The sequence below is a fragment of the Periplaneta americana genome, chromosome 7 (assembly GCF_040183065.1).
Source record: "Periplaneta americana isolate PAMFEO1 chromosome 7, P.americana_PAMFEO1_priV1, whole genome shotgun sequence".
Lineage (NCBI taxonomy): Eukaryota > Metazoa > Arthropoda > Insecta > Blattodea > Blattidae > Periplaneta > Periplaneta americana.
The window spans coordinates 23703111-23718545 of record NC_091123.1 but is presented as its reverse complement, the minus strand read 5'-3'; the positions used below and the strand labels follow the sequence as shown (position 1 = coordinate 23718545).

The 15435-nt window shown below is 35.7% G+C and overlaps 1 protein-coding gene across 5 annotated transcripts in view; it reads left to right on the top strand.

Annotated features, from left to right (window-relative positions):
* The window catches only part of Parg (Poly(ADP-ribose) glycohydrolase), a 38498-nt gene extending 23593 nt beyond the window's left edge, over positions 1-14905 (top strand). For all 5 annotated transcript variants that reach the window (XM_069830454.1, XM_069830452.1, XM_069830453.1 and 2 more), the window contains 7 exons: positions 129-214; positions 1502-1661; positions 3657-3787; positions 5633-5820; positions 6900-7137; positions 8226-8351; positions 14293-14905. In XM_069830454.1, coding sequence (XP_069686555.1) covers positions 129-214; positions 1502-1661; positions 3657-3787; positions 5633-5820; positions 6900-7137; positions 8226-8351; positions 14293-14822 — 1459 coding nt within the window. In that variant the 3' untranslated portion in view covers positions 14823-14905. The remainder of the gene's footprint in view (positions 1-128; positions 215-1501; positions 1662-3656; positions 3788-5632; positions 5821-6899; positions 7138-8225; positions 8352-14292) is intronic.
* Positions 14906-15435: the final 530 nt, after the last annotated feature.

Sequence of the window (15435 nt, the reverse complement as noted above, 5' to 3'; positions counted from 1 at the left end):
ATTTTCTTTTTTAAAAAATGCTGAAAATGCATATATATTTCCATCAGTGTTTACTTCATACTTCCATTCAACTTAATTTACTGTATTTTATGACGTGCTATTTCTGTAATATTTGTGTACCTTTTCAGGTTATTTCAGGCAGGTGGTTTCACTCCAGTAAAGCCAGAGAAACTGAAGTGTCTACTTCACTACTTTCGAAGAGTATGCACCAAAGGCAAGTAATAATCTGTTTTTTTTTTTCCCCTCCCCTTCAACAATAGCTAAATTAATGTCAGTGTTATTGGTCCATGTGACTTGTGTTCATAAGTAGGGACAAGATCCATTGGTGAATAAAAACTTGAAATGTCTGTATAAAAAAGTGTGTTTATATGGGGATAAAACTGATAAAAATGCATAGTGTGGTTAAAATAATGTTTTATTTACCAGTACCTGAAAATTTTAGTAATCAGCAAATTTAATTTTTGGCACATTTGATTGAAGTTTTAGGCCTATTACAAATACATTTAGGCATATTTGGTGCATTAGGAATATTAAAAAAAAAATTATTGAAATACTTGTTTTTATAATTAAAAAATGTAAAAGTGGTTCAGCAAATTAATGATTAATTAAAATGAAACCAAATAAAAAAAAGCAAAACTCCATCCCTATACAACACTCAATAGTGAAAATTTGAAAATTGTTTACACGAATTTAATTAAATTCTACTCATTGTTTTCTTGCTTAAAATAGAAAGAGAGCATTCTCTCCAGATTTTCTGGAAGAAGTATGGTTCTGTTACCTGAAAGTATATCAGAGAAAGAGAGAGCCCTTCCTGAATCTACATTTGAAACTGAAGTATAGAGTATCATCACCACCCCCACCCCCATCATCATCATCATCATTATTATTACAGTGTCCTGTAAATGGTGTAATACTTACTTACTGGCTTTTAAGGAACCCGGAGGTTCATTGCCGCCCTCACATAAGCCCGCCATCGGTCCCTATCCTGAGCAAGATTAATCCATTCTCTATCATCATATCCCACCTCTCTCAAATCCATTTTAATATTATCTTCCCATCTATGTCTCGGCCTCCCTAAAGGTATTTTCCCTCCGGCGTCCCAGCTAACACTCTATATGCATTTCTGGATTCGCCCATACGTGCTACATGCCCTGCCCATCTCAAATGTCTGGATTTAATGTTCCTAATTATGTCGGGTGAAGAATACAATGCGTGCAGTTCTGCGTTGTGTAACTTTCTCCATTCTCCTGTAACTTCATCCCTCTTAGCCCCAAATATTTTCCTAAGCACCTTATTCTCAAACACCCTTAATCTATGTTCCTCTCTCAAAGTGAGAGTCCAAGTTTCACAACCATAAAGAACAACCGGTAATATAACTGTTTTATAAAATACGGATAAAAGACCCTTCCAAAGAGTGATTTTCTTAACAAGCATTTAATGATTGTTAATATGTTTACTTGAAATAGTTGTTTGATCCTGTTGATTTCTTTTGTCAGTGCAGCCCCAGATGGTGTCGTGACATTCACACGTCGTTACTTGAATCATAATAATTTACCTCACTGGGACAGATCTCAGAAGCTACTCACCAAACTCCACATCACTAGCCAGGGCACCATTGAGGATGATGGTGGAGGATTGCTTCAAGTTGACTTCGCTAACAAGTATGTCAAAACTGTTTTGGCTTACTGCTTCTTTTGTCATCTTCAACACTGTCACTACCATCATTATCTTTTTCAGCATTATCACCAGCTTCTTTATCATAATCAGCTTGTGGTATTGGATTGTAGAGGGTAAAAGATCAGATAGCCCATATTATGCAGTTAAGCATCTCATATTTGTGTGCTGTGCTGTCTCCTTAGCTTTTTCTGTGACTTGAACATAACTCAAGCTATTCAAGATTGGATGAACTGTATAAATGTATACCATACACTTTTCCCCACATATCCTTTAGAGACCGTTAATATTAGGTACCCACACCGATGGATCCTTGATCTCCAGGGAACAAGGTGCAGGTGCAGGTGTTACGTGTTGTCTCTTCTCACTTTATAGATCTCTTGGATATGGAACAACAAGTTTTGATGGAGAAATCATTGCAATAAGTGAAAGTCTCAGGAATCTTCTCTGCCACATCAATAAATTTAAAAATGCAGTTATATTGTCAGACTCCAAAGCAGCTATTCTATCAATAGTCTCTAGACACACACCTTCATCTCAAATAGCAGAAATAAATAAAATGCTCTCTCAACTAATAACACTCAATAAAAGAGTTGTATTCCAATGGATACCATCCCATTGTGGAATCCTGGGAAACGAGAATGCGGATGCTTTAGCAAAGAAGGGCAGCACTGCTACTTACAGACCTGTTACTAAATCTACGTATTACTCTGTGAAGAGATTTATTAAATCTACATACTTAGACTTCAACAAACAAAATTTGATAACACAATCTCAAGGGAAAAAATGGAACTCTCTGCATCATAATCCACAGTTGATTCCCGATTTACCACACAAATCGTCTGTAGCTGCATTTAGATTGGCAACAGGCCATGACTGTTTGGCCAAGCATCTGCATAGAATTGGAATATATCAGTCCCCTAACTGTCCATTGCACAACTCAAATCAAGAAATGGATTCAGAACATCTCAAAATCTGTGTGTCAGTGGCTAACCATGACAATATCTTTGAAAAATATTGGAGTGCAAGAAGTCAAATGACTTTATTGTCAAATGCCTGGCATTAGAAAACAACAATCCTTTAGCCTCCTCCTCATTTTTCTGTATGTTATTAATTTCACATCATCCCTCCGTTCGTTCATTTGCTCATCTGTTCACACATCCAATCCCATGTTATTCACTCATAGCAATGTTTATATTGTAGTGATGTATGTCTCATATCTCAGGGGAAGGATTATTGCTATGGAAACCCTTGGTGCTTTGAAATCTCACAAGTCAGTTGTTTTAATCCCACTATCGATCGGATGTTAAAAGAATTTAACTCAGTTATCAGAAATAGAATATCTTAAAGTTTCTCCTTTAAAATATACAATATTTATTTGTATATGTGTAATAATGTCAGAATATTTGCAAGTGAAAATTATGTATCTTAATGAGATTTACAATGTTCCTGACATAAATATCTTTAAGGGAAGTTGGTCACTATTGCATGCAAAGTAATGGTAAAAATATTTTATCTTCAAGCAATTATAAATGTAATACTATTTATCAGAGCTCTTTCATTTTTCAGTAATATAATATGTATACACATTAAGCTTTAAAATAAAAAAAAGAATGGTTACTCTAGAGTAAATCTTTACCCTTAAAATAATTTTTGAATTTAAACAATTTTTTTTGATGAATTCACTACATGTCTGAGATCAGGTGCACTCTATTGACTTATTATAGCACACATTGAATTGAAAGTTTAGCTATTTATTGCTAATAGATACTAAAACACACCCTACTAAAATTAATGTAATCTGTTAATGTAATTTATCAAGTAAAGTGCGTACATACAAGATACATTGCACGTTTGTATTCTTCCTCTGATGATTAAAAGTGCTTAATATTTTTTATTTAGTGTGGATTCAGTTTTCTGATAAAAATGTTTTTTTTTTCCTTCTTCTGTTCACTGTTGAATTAGGGTTTGTTTTGTTTCAGACTAGTGGGTGGGGGAGTGCTTGGTGGAGGTGGTGTACAAGAGGAGATTCGCTTTGTTATATGTCCAGAGCTGATCATCTCGAGACTCTTCACGGAAGCCCTTGATGTGACAGAAGCTCTGGTGATAGTTGGTGAGTAACAAAGCTTAATTATAATTCACCTTGCCTTGTACTGTGACAGTGACAAACATTTTCTGTGAATGCTACAGTTCCTCTTCAATTCAATTAATACAGTATTGCTGTATCATCTCATTAATGTCTGATAGCTGCTGTAGTTTTTAACCTTGTAACAGAAATTACTCTTAAATTACCACTTCCTATAATTTTTTTGCTTTCTTGTTCCTTTATTTATTTGTTTATCCATTTCATTCCTTATTATTTTTTATTACATGTTTATTTCTCTGTGTATTTAAATATCTATCTATCTATCTATCTATCTGTCTGTCTGTCTGTCTGTCTGTCTGTCTGTCTTATCTAATCTGTCTGTCTATCTCTCTCTCTCTCTCTCTCTCTATATATATATATATATATATATATATCTACCTACCTACTTTTCTTTCTTCCCTATTTCTTACTGTCACTTTCTTTTTTCGTTCATTCGTTGTTTCTTCCTCTGTTTCTGTGCTTTAATTTTCTTTTTCATCTATTGTATGTTTATTTTTCTTTATTCCATTCTGTGCTTTGTTTTTTTTTCTTTTCTTTCATTTCTTCATCTTTTGGATTTTTTTGTTTCATCTTCTTCCCATAATTTACTTTATTTATATTTCATTCTTTCTTTTCTGTCTTCTACTCCTTTTCTTTTTTTTTCATCAATCATTATTTTTCTTTCTCTCATTCATTTGTTCTTTTGTTTTCTTTTCCATTTCCTTGGTTTCTTACTTTCTGTCTCTTCTCTTTTCTTCTTCTATGTATGTCTCTTTCTTGATCTCTTTGTTTCTTTGTTTTTCCACTTCATCTGCTTGTTTTTTTTCTTTTGTTTCATTCTTTGTTTTGTCTTCTTTTTTCTCTATTCTTTAGTTATTGTTTCTTTCTATTGCGTTCATTCTTTGTTTTGTTTTTCCCTTTTCATTCTCTCCTCATTTCCTTTCTTTTCGGTTTCTCTTCTCTTTGCCTTTCTTCCTTTTCTCCATTTCTGTGATTTTTGCTTTTGTTTTTATCTTTGTTTTTTCTTTGTCGCCTCTTTCCCTTTAAGTATCTGTACATACTTTATTTCTTTGTTTCTTATTTTGTCTGTTTTTCCTTATTCATTTCTTTACAGGTTTTAAATGTTAAAACAACTTTCTATGCCCAGTTTTTATAAAGTAAAATTGAAATTGTCCCCCTACATTCATGTCTAGCTTCCCAGTCACAATCCTGTAATCATCTTCCTTCCATTATACCCCTCTTACACAGAAAGTGTTTTTCCTCCCCTCCCCCAGGCATTCGCATTTCCCCTCACTTCCTGTATCTTCAGTTCTGCCATCATTAAATCTTCACCTTAGCTGACATCAGAGATACAGGGCGAAATTTAATATTAAGGCTGGTTCACAATAAACCGAGAATGGAAACGACAACGGGAACAAGAACGAAAATATTGTTAAAATAAATGTATTTAAATTCACATTCACAATTAACTATTATGAATGCTCATATTTAAATACATTTATTTTAACAATATTTCCATTCTCGTTCCCTTTGTTGTTCCCATTCCCGGTTTATTGTGAACCAGCATTTAGAGGTTTTCAGAACTGCACTTCCAGTTACTTATGTATTGGAGAACCATTGGAGAAAACTAAAGAATTCAATAAACCAATAATTATGTAACAACTGTTCTTCCCTTTTTACATTGTTGCATCATCCCCGTCATCCACCTTCCAAAGATTCGGCCCTCTTCTCCCTGATTCTTTTCTCCCCTCCCTCCATCTCAGTGCCATGAGGGATGCCATGGCATTTGGCAGTGTGCAACATTTTGGTTATTGAAATCTGTGTAATCAACAGGTTGTGAACGATTCAGCAACTACACTGGCTACAGCAGCACTCTCCATTGGTCAGGGGACTACCAGGACAACACTCCGCGTGACAGCAGTAGAAGGAAGAAGTGTGCAATTGTGGCAATTGATGCTTTGAAGCTTGGGAACCGCAATGTGCAGTACACGCCCAACAATCTTCTGCGAGAACTCAATAAGGTGGGAATCAACGGAATTCCGTCATTGCTCCATTACTTATCATAACCATAGAACAAGGATAACACTAGAGTGACAAAGAGTTCACAGTTCCTGTACATCCCTCTTTCAAAAGGATTCTTGGTTAAATGACGCAAATCATGTACCCCCTATTTAAATAATAATACTTACTTACAGCTTTTAAGGAACCCGGAGGTTCATTGCTGCCCTATTTAAATAATAATAATAATAATAATAATAATAATAATAATAATAATAATAATAATAAAACTTCATTATGAGTAAAAGCTAATTGGAAATACTGGGTGTTCATTTCAAAGTGTGTCATGACGTCACTGTTGTGAGTCAGCGATTTGAAGCAAGTTTCAGCTTTTATGTCAGAGAAGTTGCTTATTAATCAAGGCGTTCAATCTGAACTTGAGAACGTGTACGGTATAACTTGAATGTTATAGCAACAGATGGTGGTCTGTACGGTCTTTGTGCTACCGTAACCTCTTTCGAACTGTGTTTTGCATGGGCAAGACATACGCAAGGTATTTGTTATCATCGGTTGCGTACGGCAGCATTCCATAAAACAAATCAAATGCTTCGTGTCCATGTTGACAGTCGAAGTTAATGTCAACAAATACGTAAGTAATCGTCTTAACCCTCTCCCCATATCCCAATAGTAAGAAAAAAACTCACCCCAGTACGTGTTTCCAAACAGTTCACATTCCTGCCACTACTGGAGTTAGCATACGTATCGGTAAGTACTCTTCAGAATGAACGCCGTACTTGCTAGGCAACTTCTCTGGCACATAGGTAATATGCCTCTGCGGAAGTGTAGGAAGATTGAATTGTCTAGGCTCATTGGCTAGCCACATGACGTCATACAGCGAGCCATAACACACTTTGAACTGAACACGCAATACTTCTTTCACATAAGATTGTTATGCAGATCTAACAGCAACTGAATGAACAAATAGTTTCGGGTGTTTTTGAGTCACTTTACACATATGAGCATGAAGATAGGTTGATTGTCATTAGCAGATTACTTTTTTGGCATCACTGGTGGATATCGTTGATTGGTATTTTTTCTGCAGGCATATGTTGGTTTCCACTGTCCAGAATCGCAGCCAGGTGAGAGACTGGCAGGTGTGGCTTCTGGTAATTGGGGCTGTGGAGCTTACAGAGGCGATGCCAAGCTCAAGACACTGCTGCAGTTGATGGCTGCTTCTCAGGCTGGACGCCATCTTGCTTACTTCACATTTGGCGACACTGATCTGCGAGATCAGATCTACCATATGTACACATTCCTGACTGATCATCAAGTTACAGTCGGTATGTTGTAATAATAATATAATCTTTCTACAGCATGTTTTGTTCTGTTGTGGGCCCATAGATTTCTTTAGAGTTGCTGAAGAAAGGAACTAACTGTTGCACTTAGTTTCATTCAATTCCAGAAGACACATCACGTGAATTGATACTGGTTGCATTTATGTGACAAATAAATGAATATGTCTCTGCATAAAGAGAACCTTAGCACTCTTTTAAGGTTTAATTTGTTAGCTTTTCAAGATTCGTTTGGAATTATTTAGGAAAACAATAGTTTGGCATTGATTATGAAGAAGCGTAAGATAAGCTAGACTTTCTTGGTAAAGTAAGACACGAATTGCTTAGAAGTATGTAGAAAATTTTATACCACTGTATACCACAGAAAATATTTTTTACTTTTGATCTCACACAGCAGCCAAAAAGACAGCAGAGTTTACAACAAAATGTTTTATACAGTTCTACGAGATATCTGTAAGTGGATTTATTATAACATAGATTCTTTCCCAGTTAAAACGTCATTATATGCACTCTGAATTAAATTATTATTTCAGAAGTTGAAATTTAATTTTGTGTTTGTAAAAATAACAAAGTAACCTGAAGTGCCAATTGATTGTCTGAAACTTAAGTAGAATTGAAGGGAACTAAGTACAGTACAATACATTCATTTATTTCTGTAATGATGATAATGATGTCTAATCTGTTTAATATTATGCCCAGTTGCAATTTCAGAGGTTGCAATTTAATTTTACGTTTGCAAAAATAACAATAAAGTAATTGAAAGTGCCAATTTATTGTCTCATACTTTCATGTAGAATTGAAAACAACTACAATACATTAATTTATTTCTCTAACTACGATAAAATCTAAATTTATAATTTATATCCAATTTTTAACACCAATGACTTATTCTTTGCCAATCTGAAAATTAAAATAAACATAAACAATTTCCGACACATTTTTTTCAATTTACCAAAAACCACACAAAGTGTAATTAGTTCCTTTCATGATTCACTAATTCAAATGTACAACAAAAACATTGATAATTATAATTGTAGTGATATTGTGTAAAATCTTATGACTCTCATCTGTTGCAGGTCAGTTGTGGCGTCTTTTATGCCAGTATTATGAGCACAGTTTTCGAGGTGGCAAGCTCATTAATGAACTCTACCCGTATTTGTACCAAGCCATATCAAAGAAGAGCAACTCGTCTAGCAGCACAAGTAAGTGTTACATCACATTGCTGTTGTAGCCAAGTAGCTTTAATTGTATTCTGCTCTTCTGCATAACACAGCTCAAGTAAATTCAATCCAGTGGTCATAAGGATAATGTATAGGAAGAAAACATAATTTCTCTGATATTTTCAATCGTCAGTCTTTTTTTTTTCTCCCACATTAAAACAGTTTCTGTAGCGAATAAAGTTGTCTGGGATTGCTGACAACTTTAATATACACTGTGTCTGATAGATCACTAAGGAGCGGATTTCTATGTAATTAAATATTATTTTTGCGTGTGATAAAACACAATTAACAAAGTTAAAAAATCCGAACATGAAGTTTCAAGTTTAAAACCCGAATTTTATTTCACATAAAAACACATATTTTCACAAAAAAATTATGTAAATACATATTTTCAGGAACTCTATTATAAACACATAAATCTTGGAGTTTTTTTACTTAAATAATTTTTTACAAGAACTTTTAAACATTTTAAAACTAAATCAATTATATCACTCAGAAGTACATTGTCTTTGTATGAATTCTTGGTTGCTTCGTGTTTCTAAGCGCTGTGTGGTGTATCCATGATCCATTTTTGTAATAGTATCGCCTCAAGTTCTGAGAACTGCTAGGCAACATATCAGTGTTATTATTAGAGAATAAATTAACATGGACAGAGAGGAGAGATCTTGCTACACAAAATTAGGAATGTTTATTGTTGCTGAAGATGATTTCATTCCACGCTTCATTTGTGGAACACAACAGATAAGAGCTCGGGTAAAAAGGTAAAGGTAAAGGTATCCCCGTAACATGCCATGAAGGCACTTGGGGGGCATGGAGGTAGAGCCCCATGCTTTCCATGACCTCGGCACTAGAATGAGATGGTGTGGTCGGCACCATGCTCTGACCGCCTTTTACCCCCGGGAAAGACCCGGTACTCAATTTTATAGGAGGCTGAGTGAACCTCGGGGCCGTTCTGAAAGTTTGGCAACGAGAAAAAATCCTGTCACCACCTGGGATCGAACCCTGGACCTTCCAGTCCGTAGCCAGCTCCTCTACCAACTGAGCTACCCGGCCGCCAGATAAGAGCTCGGGTATGAACATTATTTAATTTAAACAAATCTCTCGCCTCTCACTCATGTCCATCAAGTAAGGCAATACATCTTGTTGTGATTCCCTGTTATCGGGCTTGGTCAATCGATATCCTTCAAGATATACTGAAAGATGGTTGTTTAAAAAACGATTTGGCTTTCCTATTAGCAAATCTAAGTTTTTTGTGTGACAGCATAAAAAAAACTCGAAACATCCAAAAACCTGTTGTCTGAAACAGGGAGGTGCGTGCCGTGGAAATTAAACTAGACTCGCTACCAGGTTCAGAAGCACAATCACTAAGGGACAAATTCCAGAATGTATTTGGGAAAAACAGTGGATATAAAAAAATGTGTAAAGTTGCTCAAGTATTGGAAGATATGCCTGTAGGTGAAATTGACAGTGTATGTGTTTGTGACATTCCTCTCTTTAAATGTGCACGTCTGACGTCCTGTGATGTGGGAAGATCGTTTTCACAGTATAAGTTGTTGTTCAGAGATAATCAGCATGCATTTGTGATGGAGAATTTGGAGATGACCTTTGTGTTCACTGCAATTCTCGGCCAACTCAAGTGTGGTTGGTGAGTACCAAGTAACTTTTTTTTTTCCAAGCAAAGTAAGGTGTTTTTTGTCATATTTAAAACAAATATTTTTTTTGTTTTTACCAAATATTTTCGTACTTTTTAGCACATAAAAAATAAATATATTTAAATTTTGTAGCACATAAAAATCCGCTCCCTATAGATCACTTACTCTGAACACTATTTAGTTGTACTATCCACCATATTGGAACTGTAGCAAAACAGTTGTGATTCAGTAAGATTGTTCACTTCTTCTAGATGTCGGTGTAAGGGTGTTGGCATTTCTTATTTCAGATTCCTTTTCCTTGCTACAGAGAACATTTTTGCGTCTATAGTCGAACTTTTGAGAGTGTAAAGGGTGAAGTAAGAACAATATGAAAGAAATAAGGATTTCAAAGAATTTCGACATTAAAATTAACTGGCTACTATCTCGAAGACGTTCATCTAGCCTCGAAAAAATTGTATGACAGGGAATATGATGTTGAGAACATTGCTCTGCATGAATTAGGCATGCTTCATTAGCATTGCCATATGCATATCTGCTAATTCAACATTTGAAAACCGATGCATTTTTAGTGATTGGAAATTTAGAACCGGATCTGACAGAAGTTATTTTGTAACATACAATGAAAACAAATCAACTTCAGTTGTTTCCATGGTAATGGGAATAGCTGAAAAACATTTAAAGATATCCATGGATGATGATAAGGTCAATGAAGAAGTTTGACTTTTCTCATTCTACCTCAGTGTGGAAGCATTTCCAGGCACTGCTCTATTAAGAAAAAATGTTCAATTACATGCCTCTATCACATCTGAAAATTAGGAAAATTTATTCTGAAACAACCTGTATGAATGTTATAATTTTTTTAACTAATAGCAGGTACTCGACTGTTCGTCATGTACCTATGTGAAGCCGGTTGTGTGGACCAATTTACCGACAGTCGTTGCCCAGGGTGCGCCTGATAATAGATGTATCAGTCAGAATCTCATTCAGAGGCAGTGAAAAATATATTAATCCTTTTTTGTAAACATTTTTATGCTTCTTTGGTTCGCCCACGTCCAACAGTGTAACAAATGTTTTTATAAATGAGCAGAAATTTTTCTTAACATCAGATCATCTGGTCGTCCATGACTTTACTTCAAAATAATTCTCAATAAAAATAAAAATTAATTCTTCGTATAATAATTTCCCCAACATATAGTGTTCTGGGGACGCACTGGGCTGCTCGTTTATTTTCCTGCATCTCCTATAAAAAACAAATAAAAATTGTGTGTTTTGTTTAAAATAAAGATCTATTAATATTTACTAAAATTGCATCATTGCTGTATAAGTTGACTAGTAAATAAATACTGAGTATAAACAAAATATGGCCTATAGTTTAACATAAATTGCTGTACATAGACAAACACATCAGAAATGCTGAAAATATATATTTCCACAATAATCTGGAAATATATTTTTGACGTAGAACTACAGCTTTCTCTTCACTAGGTATGAGAGGGCTTGGGAATTGATCATCACTAGACTTCGTGGAATTGCCACGAGAATCGCAAGGTTTACTGCGCACGCGGTATAGACTATATGAGAAGGGGGCGTGCAAAGGATGGAGTATACCTCTAATGTAAACACTGAGCAGTATACTGCGGTTACAATAAAACCTGTATCCTGCATTCAAGAAATATGATGAATGATCATTGAAGTAGGAAATGTCTAAACATGTAAATACATAATTATTTTATAGTGAGATATATTAATTCTTAAAATGTAATGTAAGATACTCACATCATCCTTGAATATGTGCATTGCAGTGAAGAGTTACATACATTTTGAGCGACTGCAAAGTAATCTCCTCCGATGGTCACTTAAACAGTTTTTATTTTGGGAAAATGTACGTTCAACATCACACGATGTAATACATACATATTTGAAGAACGAAAAGACACTACTTTTTAGTACACCAACTTCAGATGTCTTGTCGTGACCTGATGGTACATTATTTATAATATGAAGTTGTGAATAGGCAGAATTTTTAGCAATAATGTTTCTCAACTTACATTTCACTTTTTCTGAAATTAGTGAATTGTTATTTTCGATAACGGTTTGTGATACTTTATCCACTATATTAAGAGCTTCTGAGAGCTGTAGTTTACACGATTCTAACAGGATGATGCTTTTGGACACTATTTTAAAATTAGAATCAATGAACAAAATATCTTCCAATAGCTGTTCAGAAGGCAATGATTTTACAGCTGCAACAGCAGAACTGTCTGTGCTATCCAATGCATCAATTACCTCCATTATTTTGCCGTAATGTTCTGCATAATAATTAACAGCATCCAACCACGTTCCCCAACGTGTCAAGAGTGGCTGCGGGGGTAAGGATATTCCAGAGGCAATTATTTGGAACAGCAACACTCTCATTGTAGTATGTTTGATTGAATTCTTGTCTACACTGAACAAATGTTAAGCTTTGACTATTCCAACCACAGTAATGCAAAAACAAGTACTTACATAGGTATAGATTAGCTGTAGCTGCTCTATCTATTTGGACCGGTCACAACTCTTAACATGAACTGCTTATACTACTAGACTGGGCGGTCGCTCACCTCTTCTATACTACCGTACATCGGCAACCTGATTGCATGCTGCGTGTGGCAATTCAACAAAGTCTAATCATCACATAAAAATGTTCTCATTGTCTTCCCCTTGTATTACCTTGTTCTCTTTTTCTACTCCTTTTCTCCACATCTTCCCCTTATTCTCCTTGTTTTTCTTTTATTTCTCCTGGTTTTCCCTTTGATTCTTCTTCTTTTCCCTTTGTTTTCCTTGTCTTTCCTTTGTTCTCCTTGTATTCCATTTGCTCTCCTTGTATTCCCTATGTTCCTCATCACTTCCTCGTGTTCTTTATTTCCCCTTCTTCTTCTTGTATTCTCCTGTCTTTGTCTTCGCCTTGCTCTCGTTATTTTCCCGTTCTTCTTGTATTCTCCTTGTTTTCATTGTCTTCCTCCTTGTTCTCTTTCTCTTCCCCTTGTTCTTCTTGTTTACCCATTCTCCTTGTCTTACCTTTGTTTTCCTTGTATTCCCCTTGCTCTCCTTGTATTCCACTTGTTCTTCTTGTATTCCTCTTGTTTTCTATATATTTCCTTTGCTCTCCTTGTATTCCACTTGTTCTCCTTGTATTCCTCTTGTTTTCTATATATTTCCTTTGCTCTCCTTGTATTCCACTTGTTTTCCTTGTATTCCTCTTGTTTTCCATGTATTTCCTTTGCTCTCCTTGTATTCCACTTGTTCTCCTTGTATTCCTCTTGTTTTCCATGTATTTCCTTTGCTCTCCTTGTATTCCACTTGTTCTCCTTGTATTCCTCTTGTTTTCTATATATTTCCTTTGCTCTCCTTGTATTCCACTTGTTCTCCTTGTATTCCTCTTGTTTTCCATGTATTTCCTTTGCTCTCCTTGTATTCCTCTTGTTTTCTATGTATTTCCTTTGCTCTCATTGTATTCCACTTGTTCTCCTTGTATTCCTCTTGTTTTCTATATATTTCCTTTGCTCTCCTTGTATTCCACTTGTATTCCTCTTGTTTTCCATGTATTTCCTTTGCTCTCCTTGTATTCCACTTGTTCTCCTTGTATTCCTCTTGTTTTCTATATATTTCCTTTGCTCTCCTTGTATTCCACTTGTATTCCTCTTGTTTTCCATGTATTTCCTTTGCTCTCCTTGTATTCCCGTTCTTTCATTTACACTTGTTTTCCTTGTATTCTCCTGTCTTCGTCTTCCCATTGTTCTCCTTGGCTTCTTCTTGTCCTCTTATATTTTCCTTGTCCTTCTTGTCTTCTTCCCCTTGTTCTCCTTGTATTCTCTTGCTGTTCTCGTATTCCCCTTGTTCTCCTTGTATTCCCTAGCTGTTCTCGTATTCCCCTTGTTCTCTTTGTCTTCCTCTTGTTCTCCATGTATTTTCCTTGTAGTCCTTTTATTTCCCTTGTTCTCGTTTCATTTCGCGCATCACCTACATGTAGTTCTGTGTAAAGATATGTAGCATAGTAGAGCTTGCACTGAGCTATCAAAGCTACTGATGGAAATGGGAGAAAGATAGGTATGTTAACTAAACAGGTAGCAGATCACAGATTTTGCTGTCACAAACTCGGCAATCATTGACTGTTGTATAATTTTGCTCTGTAATACTTCATTTTACGTCTCCATCTTTACCTATTATCAAAATTGATTAATTATTCTTGTGAGCAGTCATAATTCTTATTTTTTGCCATTCTTCTTTCGTAGCTATTGGAGCATTTGAACTGTCAACAAGGCACACGTATACAAAACCAACTCATCGGGAAAGGTTCAGAGCAGAGAGGGAAAGGTACAAAGGAGAGGGACGGAGTGGAGGCAAGCAGAGTGGATGGTTAAATAAAAATAGAGGAGAGTTAACAGACAAAGAACTGGAAGAAGCCCTTGCAGCCCTGCCACTGGATAACGACAACTACAACACAAGAAGTGATGAAAATCAATCTCCCTCAAAATGCGGTCAAAGTAGAGAGAAGATTGCTAAAGATGTGACGAGCATCAGCAGTTGTAGTGGTGTTGGTGTCAGTGTTAGTAGTAGTGCTGGTGGTAGCAATGCTGTGTCCAGTTCTTGTGTCAATGGTAGTCCTGCGGGATCAGTAACTGACGGTGAGAGGAGAGGCAGTTTGTTGCAGTACTTGGAACAGAGTGATAGCAAAAGTCAGTGCAGTTCTATCTCTACCTCAAGTCCAACACCCAAGAGAAAGATTTCAGATTATTTCACATCTGTTCCAAGATCAAAGTAATTGTATTGATTATTGAGGACGAGTTTATTTTGGAAAATATTGTATGATACTATTTTATACAATTAAATGTATATAACAGTTTATTAATGATTTTGTTTCTTTGCATAAGCCTGGCCAAGACTAATGGATTTTTTCCGACCAGAAGAATTAAAAATATGGCTTCCTTCCGGAGAAAGTATATCTGGAGATTCTGTGCCACACTACAGAGAACTCGTAGTTCAGAGTAGACTGGATTTTAGTAGGCTGTTACTTCCTTTTAACATTCGAGGCCTAGGGGTTCATTTCACTTTCCTTCCTATCCTTTCTACTTTTCTGTTCCTAGTGCTGACCTGCTATGGCACTAAAATCGTCCTCCAGTGGCTTAAGGAGGGAAAGCTGGTGATCAACAAGATCTCCCAACTAGGTCCAATAGCAGAATTCTTCTACTCTTTGCACTTCTTATCTTTCACTCCAGTATATGACGTAATATTTCGACCCTCCCAAATACTAACATTGTTACTCAATTTCTTATGGTTTTGAGTTATGCTAGTTAATAGACTTCTTTTTCTTCCAGTACAATCATTGTAGCTCTAAACCTTCCCACTCGTATGTAAAATCTTATTATTACTATCTG